We start from the raw sequence: 17,391 nt of genomic DNA, 5'->3' as shown, positions 1-17,391 counted from the left end.
TTTATAATTAGAATTCTGTAAAGTTCATATGACTTTTTGCTTGGCTTCTCAGTGCCACTGATGATGAGAAAAGGCAAAATCAGCTGGGATGGTGTTTCATCATTTGTTCCTGCCAACAAGAATGCTCTTTTTTATGGCCACCAGTTTTCTGATTTTTTGGAGCACAGACTCCAAAAAATGTCCTAAGAATTCCATTACATTCATAGAGGAGTAAGAAGTCTGTAAGGTACTCCTGGTACCCAGAACATTTTGAGTTTTTACAGCACTGTCTTGGGGATTGAAAATCAAATAGAGATCGGGACAACAGTTTCAGTAATAGAAAAGAATTTGCTTTCTAGCAGGCTCTATCTTGCGGGACCAGAGTGAATAACTCAGGATCTTCCCATTTCAGTCTGCAGTAATTATGTATAGTGCAGGAAGGGGGAAAGAAACAAGAATCTTTATATATATAGAAAGAGAAAGGATGCATTTCTTATGGCAATACTTTGCATCACAACATACAGCTTGAGCTTAATAGCAGAGAATCAAATAATGTTGTCCCTTTGCTGCCTTTACCTGTTTTCTTAACTTCTGAAATGATGTTGCTTTTCAGAATATGAACGAGAACAATATTCCTTTGTGATTTCACAGAGCCTCATGCCTAGTAGCAAATCTGTATACTCGTCTCTAGTTTTTTAAAATCTGAAAAGCTGTGTAGAGGAAAATAGGGGGCAGAGAAATGTATTCTGCCTGCTTAACATCAGCACACTTATTTTCCTTCTCTCTGTCTGTAAAAAGACTGACAAGTAAGCATAACATGACTAGTGCTGTCAGGAAGTACATACACTTACAAGCTTCAAAATTTCTGATGGAGACACTTAGGTGTTTTTAAAGCAATGTTTGAGATTCTGAGCTGACAGCCCAGAGGCATCCGGAGCACCAAGTCCAGAGACGTTCTATGTATACAGTTTTTAAAAAGCTCCCAGGTACTTTTGACTGCCTGTGACAATTTCATTATTTTAAAATGTACCTTTTTTAAACAGGGAGGTGACAGCTTGGGGGTAGACCACATGGCTCAGCCTGGAGAAGGTTCCAGGTTCAGTCCTGGCATTTCCAGGACTGAAGGAATCAGGATCAGGCCTTGGAGAGCTTCTGCTAACTGGATTATGTATGAGGAGGATTATGTATGAGGAGGGAAGCGCATGACTAAATTGCCAAGCGGAAAATACACATGGAACGGGCCGGTCTGGGTTGATATAATGATTTCCCAGAGTGGTAATACAAATTCAGAGTTGTTGGTATAACCAACCATGCCCCCCACCCCAAAACATAATCCAAGATGTTTTTTGTTTCTTTGTTTGTTTCCGAGTTTGCATGCTTACCAGGAAAGCAGCATGCCTCATCTTTCTCTTCATTTCACTGATTTTGTGGATAATGACATTACTCTCTTCCAGTCAAATGTTTACTAGGGAAGAGTGCAGAGCACTCTGGCCAATCACCTTTGAGGACAACTGCGGAGCTGCTGTATTTCCTCACTGCTTTGCAGAAGGCTAAGGGCAGCCTTTAGAATTTTAACTGTGGGTCCAATTTGCTTGAAACCTAGAGGTTGGGTTGGTTGGTTGGTTAGTTAGTTAGTTAGTTAGTTAGTTAGTTAGTTAGTTAGTTAGTTAGTTAGTTAGTTAGTTAGTTAGTTAGTTAGTTAGTTAGTTTTATAAACCACCCTCCCCCTAGGGGCTCAGGGTGGTGAACAACAATTTTAAAACATACATTAAAACACAGTATAAAAAAGTCAGTATACTTGATAAAACCAGAACCATAAAAATGCAGATGGCGTCATGCTCCTCTCCTCTCCCCACCCTCATGCCCACGGGAGGCCAGATGGAATTATAGATGTGCCTAACCAGGCTGACCAAATGCCTGGCAGAACAGGTCTGTCTTGCAGGCCCTGCGAAAACTCTGCAAGTTTCGCAGGCAGCACTACTCTACTGCAATATTAGTATTATTGGGCTAAAAAGCAACCACTCCAGCCTTCCTGAAAGCCACCAGAAGAAATCATGTCAGATTAATAGGAAGGGAGCTAGGAACGGTGTGAAGGAAAGGATGTACTAAAACAAATATCAAGAATGCCTGTTGCGAATACTGGGAGAGACCTGCCACCTGAAGGCCGAGTGGATATAATGGGAGCCAGGAATGTCAGTTGATTTTCATGGGCTCCTTTGGAATCCATCACAGCACACCAAAATTGCAATGAAGATGTGGGAAGGATTGAGAGAAACCTGTTCTAGACATGGAATGAGAGTCCCCAGAGTGAATGAACATCCCTGAGCCCAGATTATCTGCTCTGGAATTGGAATGACAGCTCCCAGAGCACTAGGTTCTCGGGAGCAGCAACAGCAGAAGGCCATTGCTTTCACATCCTGCATATGAGCTCCCAAAGGTATCTGGTGGGCCACTGCGAGTAGCAGACTGCTGGACTAGATGGACTCTGGTCTGATCCAGCAGGCTCTTTCTTATGTTCTTAATTCATCATTCCATTCTGAGGGCTGTCATTCCAATCCCAGATCATTTTCTCTAGACCCTGGAACCATCATTCTACTTTCAGGGGCTGTCATTCCACTCTGAAGGCTGTCATTCCAGGCCCAGGGCAAGTTTCTCATAATCTATTCCACATTTTCATTGCAACTTTTGTCAGCTGTAACATATTTCAGTGGAGTCTATGCAATTTTGTGCTTCTTCCATTATTCCCAACAGGCATTCTTGTAATTCGTTATTATATATCCTAGTATTGGCAGACCTACGCAATTGGGAGGGTGGGTCTACAAAGCAAGCCATTTTTACTTTGTGAATGGAAACAAACAGGATATCGCAAAGAAGGATGGCAGATGCAAAGTTTTCAGTGGGGAAGTGTCCAGAATTATAGCAAAGATTTTTTTCAGTTCATAAAGATGTTAGTTCGGTCAGTTGAGGTGCAGCTGTTGAGAAAATTGCATGCTTCCGCAATAGAACATAGTCCTAAGCAAATATGAGAATTATTGTTAATTTTTACGAACTGCCTTTGTCAAAATCATTATTTTGTGCATTGTTAAACATGGTACTTTGATACTAGAGCATTTATGCCAAAATGTATTTTTACTTTCCAATGGATAAGGCGGGCAGGCTAGGTAGACGTTAGGACCCAGGCAGAGCATTCTACAACAAAGAAAGTCCGGCATGCTTTGGACTGTGGCGGAGGAATATGCAATCTACTATCATCTTTATGTGAAACAGAATATGCTTGGTGGACTCCTAATCTAAGCACTGTGTATTCCACCAGTCTGCTAAACCAAGTTAGAAATCTTGCCAGCCCAAAGAGCCTTGTTCCAACCACAAGGAGCATCTCTGCCAGAGGAAGAACTATTTGTGTTGGATGAAGGCTTTGAAGGGCAGTGGAAAGTTTTTGTACTCATCACAAACTTGTGAATTAGCATCGCTTATTTTTCCATTTTATAGACTCAGTCAGACTGAAAGAATATTCTAATGCCGGTGTTCTGTTCACTAGGCCACACCATAGGGCTGGGTGCCAGGGCTACTGATATGATGGAAGGTCTCTCCCCAACAACTCTTTCCTTGGAAGTAACATCATGGCGCATGTGTGTGCGCTCAAGTTCCAACCCTGTTGTGTGCGCTCAAGTTTCAACCCTAATAAAACTTAGCCTCAGTTAACAAGTAACAGTGTTCAAAATTCTAAAATAGCAGCTTGAATGAGCTTGTATAGGAGTTTAGCATAGAGAGATTAAATATGTATTGTAGCTGAAGCATCTTTATAATTCTTCATTATCGCATCAGAAATATTTAATAGTGAACAGTTTCCTCTCTCCCTCTCCTCCATCCCATACAGAAATGTTGGATCAATCTGCTTTGATTACTGGAATTCTTTAAATGACAGTCTTTGGTTTAGAGATACTTCATTTGTCTTTCCATTTTCCTGGTGTCTGCATTGGTGAATATATTTGAGTTTGAATGCCTGTTTATCACAAATTGCCATTTCTAATGGAGTTACAGCAATTTGAGACAAAGAGCTCATTATTATAAGACTGCCATAGTAACCACTATGTTTGGACTTTGGTGAAAACACTGTTAATGGAAGATTACTTCATTGATAGTCATGTAGAATGCATGTCAAAAGGGACAAAACTAGCAGTGCTGTTGTTTATCTTGGTTATAGAGCTGCAGTGGTACGTATACTCAGAATTATGCACAAAACAAAGTATGGTACAGAATCATCACATGCATTAAGTACATTTAAAAGTTTTCTACTTAACCATGGCACTTTTCTTTGTCATGTCATCCTTCAAAGACAAATTCTAGCAAGTATTTCAGTTCATTCTTTCTGCATGAATAGGAAGTAAATCAGTAATTTGATCCTGGCTTTCTTATGACTGTATGGCAGCCTTATGACCAAGCTACAAAATTACAGATAGTACTGAAAATGGAGCACCCAATATATATATATATTTAAGCACATTTAGCAGGACCATGAGGGTAGGATTTAGGTCAGGACTGTGGTGCAAGGGGAAGGATTCCCCATATTTTCCCAATCTGAAATGGCCCTGGAGGAATCCTATTTGTCCCACTGAAAAATTATACATGCATCTGATAACCTACAATCATTTCTTGTTTCACAATGGGGCAAACAGTGCTCTCCCCAGGGCCGTTTTTGATCAGGAAAACAGTGCCGGAGGGCAGGAAGGGTAGACTTAAAATCTTGCTTTCCTCATTCCACATTTCTGATCCGAAGAAGACCCCTATGCACCTGGTAGGTGAGTTTTTGAAAATTGCTGGGTGTTCTGTCCATGGACTTTCCAACAAATTATGTAGTTGGGACGTAAGATTTTCATTAAGGCAAGGAATGGGTAGGAAAAGATAGGCCCCCAAGTGTAATCCAGCCTTCCAAGGCTTTTTAATGAGAAAAACCTTTCTTTCCTTTCCCCAGTATTACCCATGACTCATTGCAGCGTGAGTGGAAATCATTGCTGTGTGGAACATAGGTTGTAGTATTCACATAGCTCTGAAGTGTTATCACATGATAACCACCAGAATAAGGAGAAGTGCTACTTCTGTATGCTTTAACAGCAGTTATTTTTGGCTTGCAGTTTGTCAGGTAGATATTGTTGACTTGGTCAAGTCTGCAGCTAGAAAACCCATATACCCAGCCCTGTTCCTCACCTTAATGGAAACCACAGTGAGCAATATACCCCATCATTATGGCGATGATTTGGATATCTTTGCTTGGCAGTATCCTGGAAAAATAATTCCCCTTACTCAGTATTACGTCAGACAACAGGATGTGATAAAGCAAGCCTTTTTGCACTTGACTGTTCTGTAGATAAACTGCAAATGAGACCAGTCTTCTAAAAGTTATTCCTGGCTGCTGATTTCAACCTACCCATGGAGTGAAATACCAAAGTCAGTTTACCTAGGAGTTAGCATTATCTTTTCCCTTCACTTTTGCCATTTCCATCCTACTTGGAATAATGCTATCTGAGCAAGAGCTCTTTCATTTCTAGTGCTTTACATGATACAGTACATACAGTTTCAGCATAAAGTTCACATTTGAAGAAGTAGATGCATCAGTAGAAGCAATATCTGCAAAAGGAGGCAGGGCCATTGTGATACTAGCTGCATGAGAAGGTTTCTCACCCTGCCTTTACTTCTGTGGCAACCCAGCGTGGCTTTTTCTTTGTGCTTTGAATCTCCTCCTGCCTCCAGAGTTATGCATGAGCCATAACTGGGCAGAGGCACATGAACAGTGCAAATGCAACAGACTCTCAGAAATAAAATATGATAATTGGGGGATCTCTAGAAATGAAGTACATTATGAGTGAAGGTTTCAATTGTACAAAAAAGGAAAACAGAAGACAAGAGAAATCCAAAAAAGAAAGGAAAGCAGAAGAAAACCTCTGTTTGATCCAAGTTTTATTGGATGAATGTTCAAAAGCATTCATCTCTAGACAGAACCCTGGCAATTTACTGCAGCTCCAGTAGCAATAATAATAAATGCATTTTTTACAGCCAAATGGTTTCAGCAGCCAACAACGTTAACACTATATAATTAATAACAATAAGCAATTAAAGAGAACAGCAGGTTACGACAATAAAGCACTGAAATATATTAGTGCAGAAAAAAATACAGAATGGTTATTTGCAAAAGGAGTGTGTTGGGTCATCATATACCCTTTCTTCTATAAAGCACACAAGACCCCACTTTTTACTGTTGTGAACTTCATTCATTCATTCATTCATTCATTCATTCATTCATTCCACTAGTACTTGTGAAATAATTCCACACAGGTCCCATCAAAATAAAGGCCATATAGTTTGGTAGATTTTGCCCCAAATCTGCACTTCCTTAACAAAAGGAATGACACGGTGTGTAACTAATTCAGAATGAATGCTATTGTTTCAAAATTGAAATTTCATGCTGAATGCAGAAGGAATTAAAACATTGCATAGGAAAGCAGATGTAACACCAGTTGTGTGACTGTAAAGTCATTGTTTATTAGGATAAGGCTAACAAAGTTGGCATTTGAATGTGCTGAGGCATTAAGCCCAGTAGGAGATTTTGTTGGGGTTTTTTGTCAGCTGAAAAGTAGATGTGCCAAAAAATTTCAAAAATAATATGAATTTTCTAAATATTTCTTCAACTTTTGAAGTATTCATCTGCCTTCAAGTTACCTTGCATTTGCTTTTCTTGTTCAAGACTGTTTCTCTCCTGCCCTTAGCAGTTAAGGACCTGCCAAACACCCTTCAACAGACATCCTCAGTCAACACATGCTCTTCAAAATAGACGTCAGTACTCCCCACTGTAAAAGTATTATGCCTTCCCTTCTCAGTGCTCTGCCTTTGCTCAGAAGGTGATGCTCATAGAGCCATGCATTTAGCTTATGTTCCTACTTCACCAGTCCAGACACCCAGCAAGACACCTCCAAGGGCAGCCCAGACTCAATGAGAATCAAGGCTGGGCCTCAGATTATTTATGGCCAAAGTTTTTTTTTGTTACTCAGCATGCATTTCCTGTGTTTATTTGTCCCATTTCTTCCTACCTCCAGCATTTGTTCTGAGTGTTGGTTTGCCAGCTTCCCAGCCCCAGAACCAAAGCAGTGAATCTAGGCAGTTCCTTGTTTTCTCTCAAAGGTGATTTTATAAGTACCTCCAGATGTGGATGTAAATTACAAGTTTGTGCCCATTTCCTTTGAAGTCATATGAGATGCTCCACTTGGCAGTTGAAGTCTTTGCAAAAACTATTGCATTTTTAAAGCATGTTTATAACCAAATGCAATAGCTATGGGAAAATGTTTGCCTTCAGAACCATGAACATAAATACATGGTGACTAATGCTTACTGCCTGTTTAATTAATTCAGCGAGGTTAACAGTCTCAACCAACTTTACATATCAGTCATACTGGAACCACTAGATTTAAACTAAAAATCTCAATTATGTCAATAAGCTGGTGATAGTTTAAGTCCATGTAGAGCAAACTGTTTTATGCCATGGCCACCCATCAACAGATTTACACCTGAACCTTAAACAACTTAGAAATAAATCCTTTTAAAATCAATGGCATCTTCTTTCCAGAAACACCTTCGGAGTATTCCTTGGAATAAGTAGTGTGTGTTTTACAATTTAAAATATTATTTTAAAGGGTCAGTGTAAATATTACAATGAAATTGAGGTATAAAGCAGTAAAATAAAAATGGAGCTTGTTTAGAAGCCATAGGTGTGTTGTACTGTGTGACTTTTATGTTCATCATCAGTCTTCTGTGCAGTCCTACATTGCACATATGCAAGCCAAGCCACAATGAAAGTTCTCAAGTTTTAACCTCAGAGTGCACTCTGACGGCCATTGGTCACTTGCTCGCATTCCCTCCTAACAGAACAGAACAACAACCTCTCTCTCAGTTCCTTCTTCACCACTACGTTGTTTGTGAAAGAGCTGGTTGGCTATTATTTCCCCACTCCATTTGTTGGCGGTGGTTGGCAGAGCAGTCAAGATGGCCCAGTCAAGGTTGTTTAAGAAGTGTACTGAGTATGGAACAAAAATGACTCACACGACAAACATGCCCTCCTTTTGCTGTGCCTGGGGGAAGGCTATAATGCCTGTAAGATTTACCAAAAATTTATGGCAAGGTTAAATGTGGGTAGGGCTTCTAAACTAAAAGTGACCCTAGTTTAAGAAGTCACTGTCGGTGGTGCAGGAGATGGGAGTGCAAGCCAGAGCAGAAAGTGCTAAGTCCAGCTCATCAGAAAAGAAATCTACCGTGTCAGTTCCGACTGGAACCCCGGGCAGATCTGGAGACTTCTCAACAGAAACAGAGGATGCCTCGATTCCAAGGAGTAGCTCATAATTGCCTTCAAAGAAGAAGAAAAAGACTAAGCATCTAGAAAAGGTGAAGATGCGTTCGAGAAGGGAGCTGGAGAGCTTGATCAGAGGTACTTCGCCAGTGCAGAGAACCCCGTGATTGAGATCTCTGTCACCTGTGTGTCTGTCGGAGGAGGTGTCTGTTTCAATGGGTGCCTCAGATCAGGTGCCAGTGCAGCAGCTGGAGTGGTCAATGTTGCAGCAACCAGAGCATGTGAGCGTGCAGGTGAGGCAGGATTTGCTGAAGTTGCTGGCATCACCTGTCTTCCAACAACAGATATCGCAGTTGGTGCAGACTATGCCACCCTCGGAATCGAGGCCAATTAGGATGCCTCCCTTGGAACCAAGACAGAGCAGTATACTCTGGTGACCTAGCAGCATTTTGTTGGAGATGCCAGTTTTGGATCCGGATGACGGGGACAACTCAGGAGATGAGGACTTTGGAGCTGGTGATCCTTAGGATCTGGGTGAGTCACCAGATAACAAGGTGGTGGAAAACCAGCTTTATCGCCTTCAGAGGACCTTAGACTTTATGCCAAACAGATGTTAAGGATGGCCAAAACTGTGGGCATTGCAATTTTGGCTACTGTGCAGAAGCCCAAAGTCAAGATCTTGTCCCATGCATATGGTAAATCTGATGGGGTGGTGGCATTTCCGTTTCTAGAGGGCTTGTTGGAGATGCTGTTGGATTTATGGCTCAAACCAGCAACAGTGCCTGTGACAACAAAAACGTTAGAGCATCATTATAAAGTGCACCATGATGATTGTAAATTTTTAGGGTTCATCCTACCCCTTCCTTTTTGGTCACTGAAGAAATACAGCCAAGAGGTGGTCCATAGAGGCATTCAGCACCTGTGAATAAGGAGGCTAGGAAACATGACACTTTAGGGTATATAATGTATACCTCAGCTTCTTTGAATTAGCATATTGCCAATTATGTGACAATCACTGCCGGCTACCAACTGTCACTGTGGGGCATTGTGAAGGAACACCTTGAGGGACTGCTAGAGCCAGCTATGTCAGTATTGGCTGAGGCATATAACGAAGCTGTTAGACCATCTAAACAGCCGACAAATGCCAGCAGGCATGTGGTTGACACTTCAGGAAGGGCACTGGCAACTGCTGTGGTGTTAAGACGCCATGCATGGTTAAGATCGACAGCATTGCCCAACCAGATCAGGCAGAAGGAAAAGTATGTGCCCTTTGAAGGAGAGACTCTTTTCTCTGTTAAAATGGATGACACTTTAACCAAGTTCAATGACAGCAGAAAGATAGCAAACCCCTTGGGGGTGCTCCCTCAAGAGGCGTCACAACAGAAGTCCAAGACCTTTTACCAACATAATTGGCAACCTTTTAGGAAGGATTGCAGACCAACGCAGAGACTGTCCTCTTTACAGTGGAGGATATTTTTATGGCAAGAAGAAACAAGCTCTTACTGGACCCAGGCTTGGCCAGGATCAAGGGGGGAAGGGCCAGAAGCCTGGAATGGCATCATTCTGACTAAACAGAAAGCAAAAAGAGCAGTCTTTATTTTCTAGAGATAGACTAGCTGGATTTAAACAAGTCTGGGAGGACTGGGTTTCAAAAATTGTTTCATTCTGTTATAAGTTGGAATTGAAATCATTACCACAGTTAATGTTTAAAAGGTTTGCACCGAATAATTGTTCGCCCCAATTTGATGAGGAGGTTCCATTGAGGAAGTGAGTAGTCCTGATGTTTCCAATGGCTTCTACTCGAGATTCTGAGTAGAGAAGAAAGATTGGGGTGGGGTGGGGTGGGGGTGGTACTGACCAACTCTTGATTTAAGGGAACTTAACAAGCACCTGCATGTAGCAAAATTCTGCATGGTTTCACTGTTATCCATTTTTCAGTTATTAAAAGATTCATAATGATTTGCTGTTCTTGATACGAAGGACGCATATTTCCATTCATGAGAGCCACAGAAAGTGGCTACAGTTTAAATTTGAGGGTAAAATTTACCAGTATATAGTGTTGCCCTTTGGGCCATTGACCACCCCTCAGGTTTTTACAAAATGTATAGCCCCTGTGATAACTTACTTGTGATTACAAGGCTGTACATTCTATCCTTGTTTTGACGATTGGCTGGTAGTGGCCGCCTCGGAGGCACAGCTACAGAGGAATATGGAAAAAAATCTAAGCTAGATCCAATGCAGCAGGTGCAGTTTACAGGGGTCTGTTTGGATTCAACAGCTGGGAAAGCTTTTATCTCTCGTGAAAGGGGGGAACAAATAAAGTCTATGGTGAGTAAGTTTATCAGACACCCTTACCAGGAGGTTAGGAAAATTCATTCTCTCCTAGGGTTAATGGCATCGACTACATCTGTACGCTTACTGGTCAGGCTGTCTATGTGGCCATTGCAGCTATGGTTTGTGGGAGTGCTTAAAGCTATTCTACTTTCCCAGTTTAAAAAATTGAAGATTCCCAGGGGGGTATGTAAATCACTGACTATATGGTTGGATGAGACACATCTGGGGGGGGGGGTATGGAGTTTGGAATGAGGTACATGATGTGGTGGTGACATCTGATGCATCCCTTTCGGGTTGGGGAGCCTGGTGTGGGGAATTTGCTGCACGAGGTCCTTGGTCAGATGCAGAGAAACCCCTGCATATCAATGTGTTAGAATTAAGTGCTATTAGTTATGGCTTCAATTCATTCACAGATATCCTGACAAGGAAGACAGTCCTAGTGCAAATAAATCACACAGTGGCAATGGTCCACTTATGAAAGCAAGGAGGGACAGGGTCCAGAAAGCTAACACTGGGAGGATTCAGGATCTGGAAGTGGGCAATCCAACTCACAGTTCAGTTGCAAATGATCCATATTGCAGGAAAGGACAGTTCAGAGCAGACCAGCTAAGCCGGGTGCAGGGAATATAAAATAGGGTGAAAGATTTTCCAACAGTGAGGCCAACCTCAGGTGGACTCTTTTGCCTCAGGCAGCAATGTACCTCAGTTTTTTTTTCCAGTAACAGGCCAGATCCCCTCCCTGTTCATTTCTTCAACTTTTGAAGTATTCATCTGCCTTCAAGTTACTTTGAATATTCCTGTTCAAGACTGTTACTCTCCTGCCCTTAGTAGTTAAGGACTTGCCAAACATTCTTCAACGATATCCTATCTATATTTTGTGTTCCCCCTCTCCCTTTAGTGGGAAGGGTGTTAGCCAGTGGTGGGATTCAGCAGGTTTGCACAACTTCGGCAGAACCAGTTGTTAAAATGGTGCTTGTAGTCAATCAGTTGTTAAATTATTTGAATCCCACCACTGGTGTTAGCCAAAGCAGATCAGGAGGGGACAGATTTAATTCTGATAGCTCCTTTTTGGCCAAGGCAGATGGGTTCCCTTGGTTGTTTGAAATGGTACAGAAAACATGGATAAGGTTGCCCAAGGACCCTCAGAAGGTACTATAGTGACAGGGGTCCCTGCACAACCCGCAACATTTGCACTTAATAGCTTGGAGGATTTATCCAAGCAGTAACACTGGACAAAAGATATTCTGGTTCAGTCGAGGAAGCCTTCAACCCAGGCCCCTTCCACATATGCAGAATAATGCACATTCAATCCACTTTCATAACTTTCTGAAAGTGGATTTGGCTGTTCCGCACAGTGAAATCAAGCTTCAAATGTGCACTGAAAGTGAATTGAAAGTGCATTATTCTGCATGTGCGGAAGGGGTCCCAAAGGTCATATGCTGGAAAACGGGGCCATGGTTGAGAGCACAGGGACTGCAGGTGACCTGACCTGACTTTGGTCAAGGTGCTAGAATATTTGTTGGAGTTAAGAAAGGTTTATCATTATTTTCTGTAAAAGTTTACTTGGCTGCAATTTCAGCATGTTGTCAAGGGTTTCATGGCAAGACTATGTTTTTCCATGACATTACTGGATGCTTCTTAAAGGTTTTGTGCAATGCATACCCCCCAGGAGGGCGTGCCTATAGTGATCCCACAATGGTCCTTATTGCCCGTGTTGTCTCAGCTAATGGAGAAACCCCTTGCATCACTAGAAACGACCTCACTGACTTTGTTGTCAATGAAGGTCTGTTTTCTGGTAGCCATAACCTCTGCCTGGCGAGTAGAGGAGTTGGCAGCACTGGGTCTTGAGTTATATTGTTTGAAGATGTTTGATGGTAAGGTAGTGTTACATCCATCGTTGGAATTTCTGCCAAAAGTGGTATTGAGGTTTCACATGACTCAAGAAATGAACTTACCTATGTTTTTTCCAAAGCCATAATCAGATACTGAGAGACGATTTCATAGTCAGGATGTTCAGCAGGCATTACTGTTTTATTTAAGCAGGACAGGGGACTTTAAAAAGGATAAGATTTTATTTGCATTTTATTCAGAAGGTTCTAGAGGGAAGGGGGCTTCATCCCAAACTTGATCAAGATGGATAGTGAACACTATTAAGTTGCGCTACAAACTAGTGAAGGTCCCTTGTTCACTGGTGGTTCGTGCTCACTCAACTGGAGCACAAGCATCTTCAGCAGCATTTCAAGGTGGAGTGCCAATCCAAGATATTTGCAGGGCGGCAACATGGGCTTCAACTGACAAGTTTGTACAACATTATGCATTGGACTTGCAAGGAAGAAGTGACACAGTAGTAGGGAAAGCAATCTTTGTACTGCAGTCTTTGTTTGCGTAACAAGTTGTTGTTGTTGTTGTTGATGAGTTAAACACGTTTGGCCAGAACTCATTCCACCTCCATGATGTGTGTAGCTAGTTAGAATCCCAATGTGGGATTGCACAGAACACCAATGATGAAGACAGGGTTGCACTTATCTGTAATTGATGCTTATCAAGATCTTCTGTGGAGGCACACATTCTCTCCCTCTTACCCCACTTTGAGTTTTGTGGAAGTGGTTCTTTCAGTGGCTCAGGTGAAACTGAGGGAGAGAGTGTCGGCCTGTTGGTCTTGTTCTGTTAGGAGGAAACACAAGCATGCGGCCCACAGCCAGCAGAGCACCCTCTGCTATTAAACCCCGAGAACGTTCACCATCGCTCGGCCTGCACACGTGAGTCCCAATGTATGCCTGCACAGAAGACCTCATGAACAGCAATTACATACAAGTGCAAGCCTGTCATATAGAGCTGAAATCCTGACTTTTGTAATTTACTTCCAGAACAGATTCAAGCTTGCAATCCTAGATTTAAGCAAAAACCTAAGGGAGATGTAGCAGCTTTGTCTCTTGTATGTTTTCCCTTCCCATTTTTTGTACGTACAGGACTAATTGATTTTTTGTATTTGTACTTTGTGCATTTTGCAATGTTCCTTACATATGTGTGCATTATTCTTAGGATGCAAATTCTGCTTAAATACCATTTCCTTAAACACTTCAGATTGCCATTTGATGTCATCAGCAAGACTCTCAGATATTGCTCAAAAGGTATCGTTGCCTGTTCCTTCTAGGTATAGTTGCCCATTGACTTTAATGAAGGATTTAACTCTAGATAGGCTTGCACTGACATGTCACAGTGTTAGATGCTGATATCTTCCCTGTAATCCTAATTTCAGGATAGGTAGCATTTAGTTTGTGCTGCATGAAGTGTCCATGAAGTATCCTTTTTCAATTTTACCAATTTGTGTTTTTTTTGTGTAGAACTCGATGGTAGATATACCAGTACTTCCACCAGTTCCAGAAGTCCCAGACGGGTGGGCAATACTAGTAGGTATTTGACATCAAACAGAGAAAGCTGTCTCTTGAAACATGAGTAACCATAAGAATTTTCCGGTCAATATAGCAATGCAGAATTGCTTTTTAAATTAAATGATAAAAGCAGTGCTTTAAAATGTCCCCCAATTTTGATTTTGGCTAAAATATGTTTTCTATAATATTAATGTAACTTATCTTAACAGTACTTCTGGCCTCAGAAACATTCCCCTATATTATGTCATTTAATTGCTCATTTTATTTTAATTTTATGTATGGCAGTACAAAAAAACTTTTATTTCAAGAAATATATACAAGCATAGAATTGGAAGCCTGAAACCTGAAGGATTATGGTTTGCTCCCCAAAGAGTCCTGGGAACTGCAGCAACATAGAGAATCTCAAAGGCCCTTTCCGCACAGGCCAAATACAGCGTCCCAGGGACGCTAAAAACAGCATCCCTGGGAGACCGTTTGCATGGCCGGCACTGCTGTATCGCAGCAGCGCTGGCCTTGCAACTCCCAAGCGGCACAAAGCCGCTGTTTCCGAACCTCGCTCTCTGAGTGAGGTTTTTCGGAAACAGCGGCTTCCAACCGCTGCTTTGCGAACTGCAGCAGCTAGAAGGTGCCATTTCTTCCCCCTTTCCTGAATGCCTCTCCGGCCTTCCGTCGCGTTGCACAGGCCAGGGGAAATGCCCTCCCCGCCCTGCGACTCCAGAGCTGTCGCGCAGTGCAGGGGGGCGTTTCCCCTGGCCTGTGCAATGCGCCGGAAGACCAAAGGGATGGTAAGGCATTCGGGGGACGGCGCAGCCTCTGTGTAGGCTGCGCCGTCTTTCCCACCCCTACTGGGACTGTCCGTGCAAACAGTCCCGGGGGGGTGCGTCGGCATCATTTACACCGACATACCTCCGCAGCGTGGTTGTGCAGAAGCTGCCAGAGTGTTTTGAGTATCTTAAACTTACACTAACCAAGGCCATTTGGCAAGACATTAAAAGTATGGCGTTGATAGCCCTTAATAAGGTAGTCAAACCTACAATGTGACTCTTCTGTAATTTTGAATATACAAGCCCTGATTCTATGATGGCCATATCTGGGTTCACACTTTATGTTTGTGGTATAGGTTTGACTCTTGCTCTGGTCAGCTCCCACATTTCATCTGTAACTGAACTGAGCATCACATGGATCTCCCAAAACATAGGAGGCTTCCTACATGAGCATTTTCCACATGATCCACATAGGCCATGTAATGCAGATATACAATTGTTACAAGTGCAACATTGGAGCCAATCACTGGGAAGCATTTGGATTAGGTTTATATGCAACCAGATATATTCCACTGTCTTCAGTGAAATAAGGATCAGGCGCTTTGGTACTTTTTAATGTTGGTTTTGATCTATGTTAAATGGGACTATTCTTTAAAAGACAGATGTACTTTAAAAACCCCATTTGTGTTATGTTTTAAGATTCTGCTAAAGGAAAAGATTCAGCATGCCTCAAAATTGTTAGCAAGACCATTTTTTATTACTGAGGTAGTGTTTGTAAAATAAATGGTCGTTACTTTTTCCCAGATGACAGTAATTGGAAACATGGCTGGACTTGGCACAGTGATCTAGCAGCTTGGGAACTAAGCACCAGATATTTCAACTAAAACCTTAGAAGTCTAGATTGGCATGTGCATATTAGTGTTCCCTGAGCCATTACCTATTTCATCTGGTCCTGGCTTGTTGAACCAAGTTTCTGACTAGCTGCTTCTTCCTAGATCCCTTTATAGAAGTAGGCCTGAGGAATCTTTAGGCTCATACACCCTTTCCCTGGTCATCCTTGGACTCACCTGAGAAATTAACAGTACAATCAAATGCAGAGTCACACCCATCTAAACCTTCTGACTTCAGTGGAGGGTGTTGCTCTGCTTAGGATGCAAATGTTCCAGCTGGCATGACAAATCATAGTTTGTGATTTCAGCTGAATCAGAAATGATTTGCCCTTCAAACTAGGGGTTCAACCTAGGATTAAATCATAATTTGGAAGGCTGGTTTGAGTAACGCAGAACAAGCCACAATTTGGCTTCTATGAAACAGCAAAGTGTGGTTTGCTGTAAAATAATGCCTTTCCTAGCCCTGCATGATAGGAGAGCAGGAAAGTTTGCAAGTCCAAAATTTCCCTGGGCTTGTTCCTGTAATAACAAACAATAATTTGTTGTTATGAGTGAACAATGCCATAGAGTTGGAATGAACTAAAGGTCGCCTGCTTCACTTCCCTACCTCATCTTCTGTTTCCCGCTGCAGCTGGTTCATTCCATCTGCTGTTGAAACAAAAATGTTGTCCCCAATAAATTGCTGCCTCAGGCAATCATCCAGGGTCATCTTTTTACTGGCCAGCTGGATATATGTTACTGTCCATTTATTCAACAAGTTACCAGTACTTGTGAGAAATATTTGTTTTGTTCAAATCTTAATTTACTCTAAACAGTTCATTTGCACTCTTTTAAAACAGGGGGGAAACCATAATCATTTTTAGAATATTCCGTCTGATACAGAGCAAAATAGAAACAGAATCATGTGACTTTGTGATGGGTTCCCAACATATATTGTAGTACTTAAATTTTTACAGAGCTCTTGAATTTCCTTGACAGTCTGAGAGTCACAAATGCCGGGAATGTTAAAATGGTCACTTGTATAAATGTCTGTAAAGATGGGTCAGTTATGAATACACAAAGGACAAGCATACTGGTGGCTGCTACCCATGACATTTAGAAGCACAGTTTCCCTGTTAAGATATAGTCTATTTCTGACTACCAGATGCTTGAAGCTAACAATAGAGGAAGCTTTTGCCTAGCGTCAAGAAGACATAGTACCAGACTAGACTTGCCTTTATTGTGACCCGGCATGCCATTTCGTAGAGGGGTTCATAGCTCAGTGGTAAAGCCCGTGGTTTGCATGCAGAAAATCTTCCATTCAGTTACCAGTGTTTTTTAAGGAATAGCAGGTACCAAATAAATTAGAGATAAGACTTAAACATGTGGAGAGTCCCTGCCAATTGCAGTAGATTTTACTGAGCTAGAGTGACACATAATCTGACTCACTGTAAGGCAGTTTATATATTTATTCATTCTTGTGTATTTACAACCTATTCAGAGCTGAGTCAGATGTGCTAAATCTATCAAAGAAGGAAGTATTGTGGCTAGGGTAGGCTGATGGATGGTTTCCTACTGCTGAGTTTTGGTGATGCAGCATTACAGCCAGCCACACTGGTTAAAAGCCTGAGTGTGACTTTGGAGTCCTCTCTGTCTATGGAGCCCTAAGTTACAAAAACTGTGAAGGCAGCCTTTTACCAATTTCAAAAGGCCAGGCAGTT

General features: G+C 41.9%; 1 protein-coding gene across 8 annotated transcripts in view; it reads left to right on the top strand.

Moving 5' to 3' along the window:
• The window catches only part of ZNF521 (zinc finger protein 521), a 346,723-nt gene that overhangs the window by 273,115 nt on the left and 56,217 nt on the right, over nt 1-17,391 (top strand). For 7 of the 8 annotated variants that reach the window (XM_048507495.1, XM_048507491.1, XM_048507490.1 and 4 more), the window contains one exon: nt 13,990-14,055. The exons of the other annotated variant lie outside the window; for it this stretch is intronic. In XM_048507495.1, the coding sequence (XP_048363452.1) occupies nt 13,990-14,055 (66 nt within the window). The remainder of the gene's footprint in view (nt 1-13,989; nt 14,056-17,391) is intronic. 8 annotated transcript variants of the gene reach the window in all.

The sequence above is a fragment of the Sphaerodactylus townsendi genome, linkage group LG09 (assembly GCF_021028975.2).
Source record: "Sphaerodactylus townsendi isolate TG3544 linkage group LG09, MPM_Stown_v2.3, whole genome shotgun sequence".
In the NCBI taxonomy this organism is placed as follows: Eukaryota; Metazoa; Chordata; class Lepidosauria; order Squamata; family Sphaerodactylidae; genus Sphaerodactylus; species Sphaerodactylus townsendi.
This window is presented reverse-complemented; position numbering and strand designations above follow the sequence as displayed.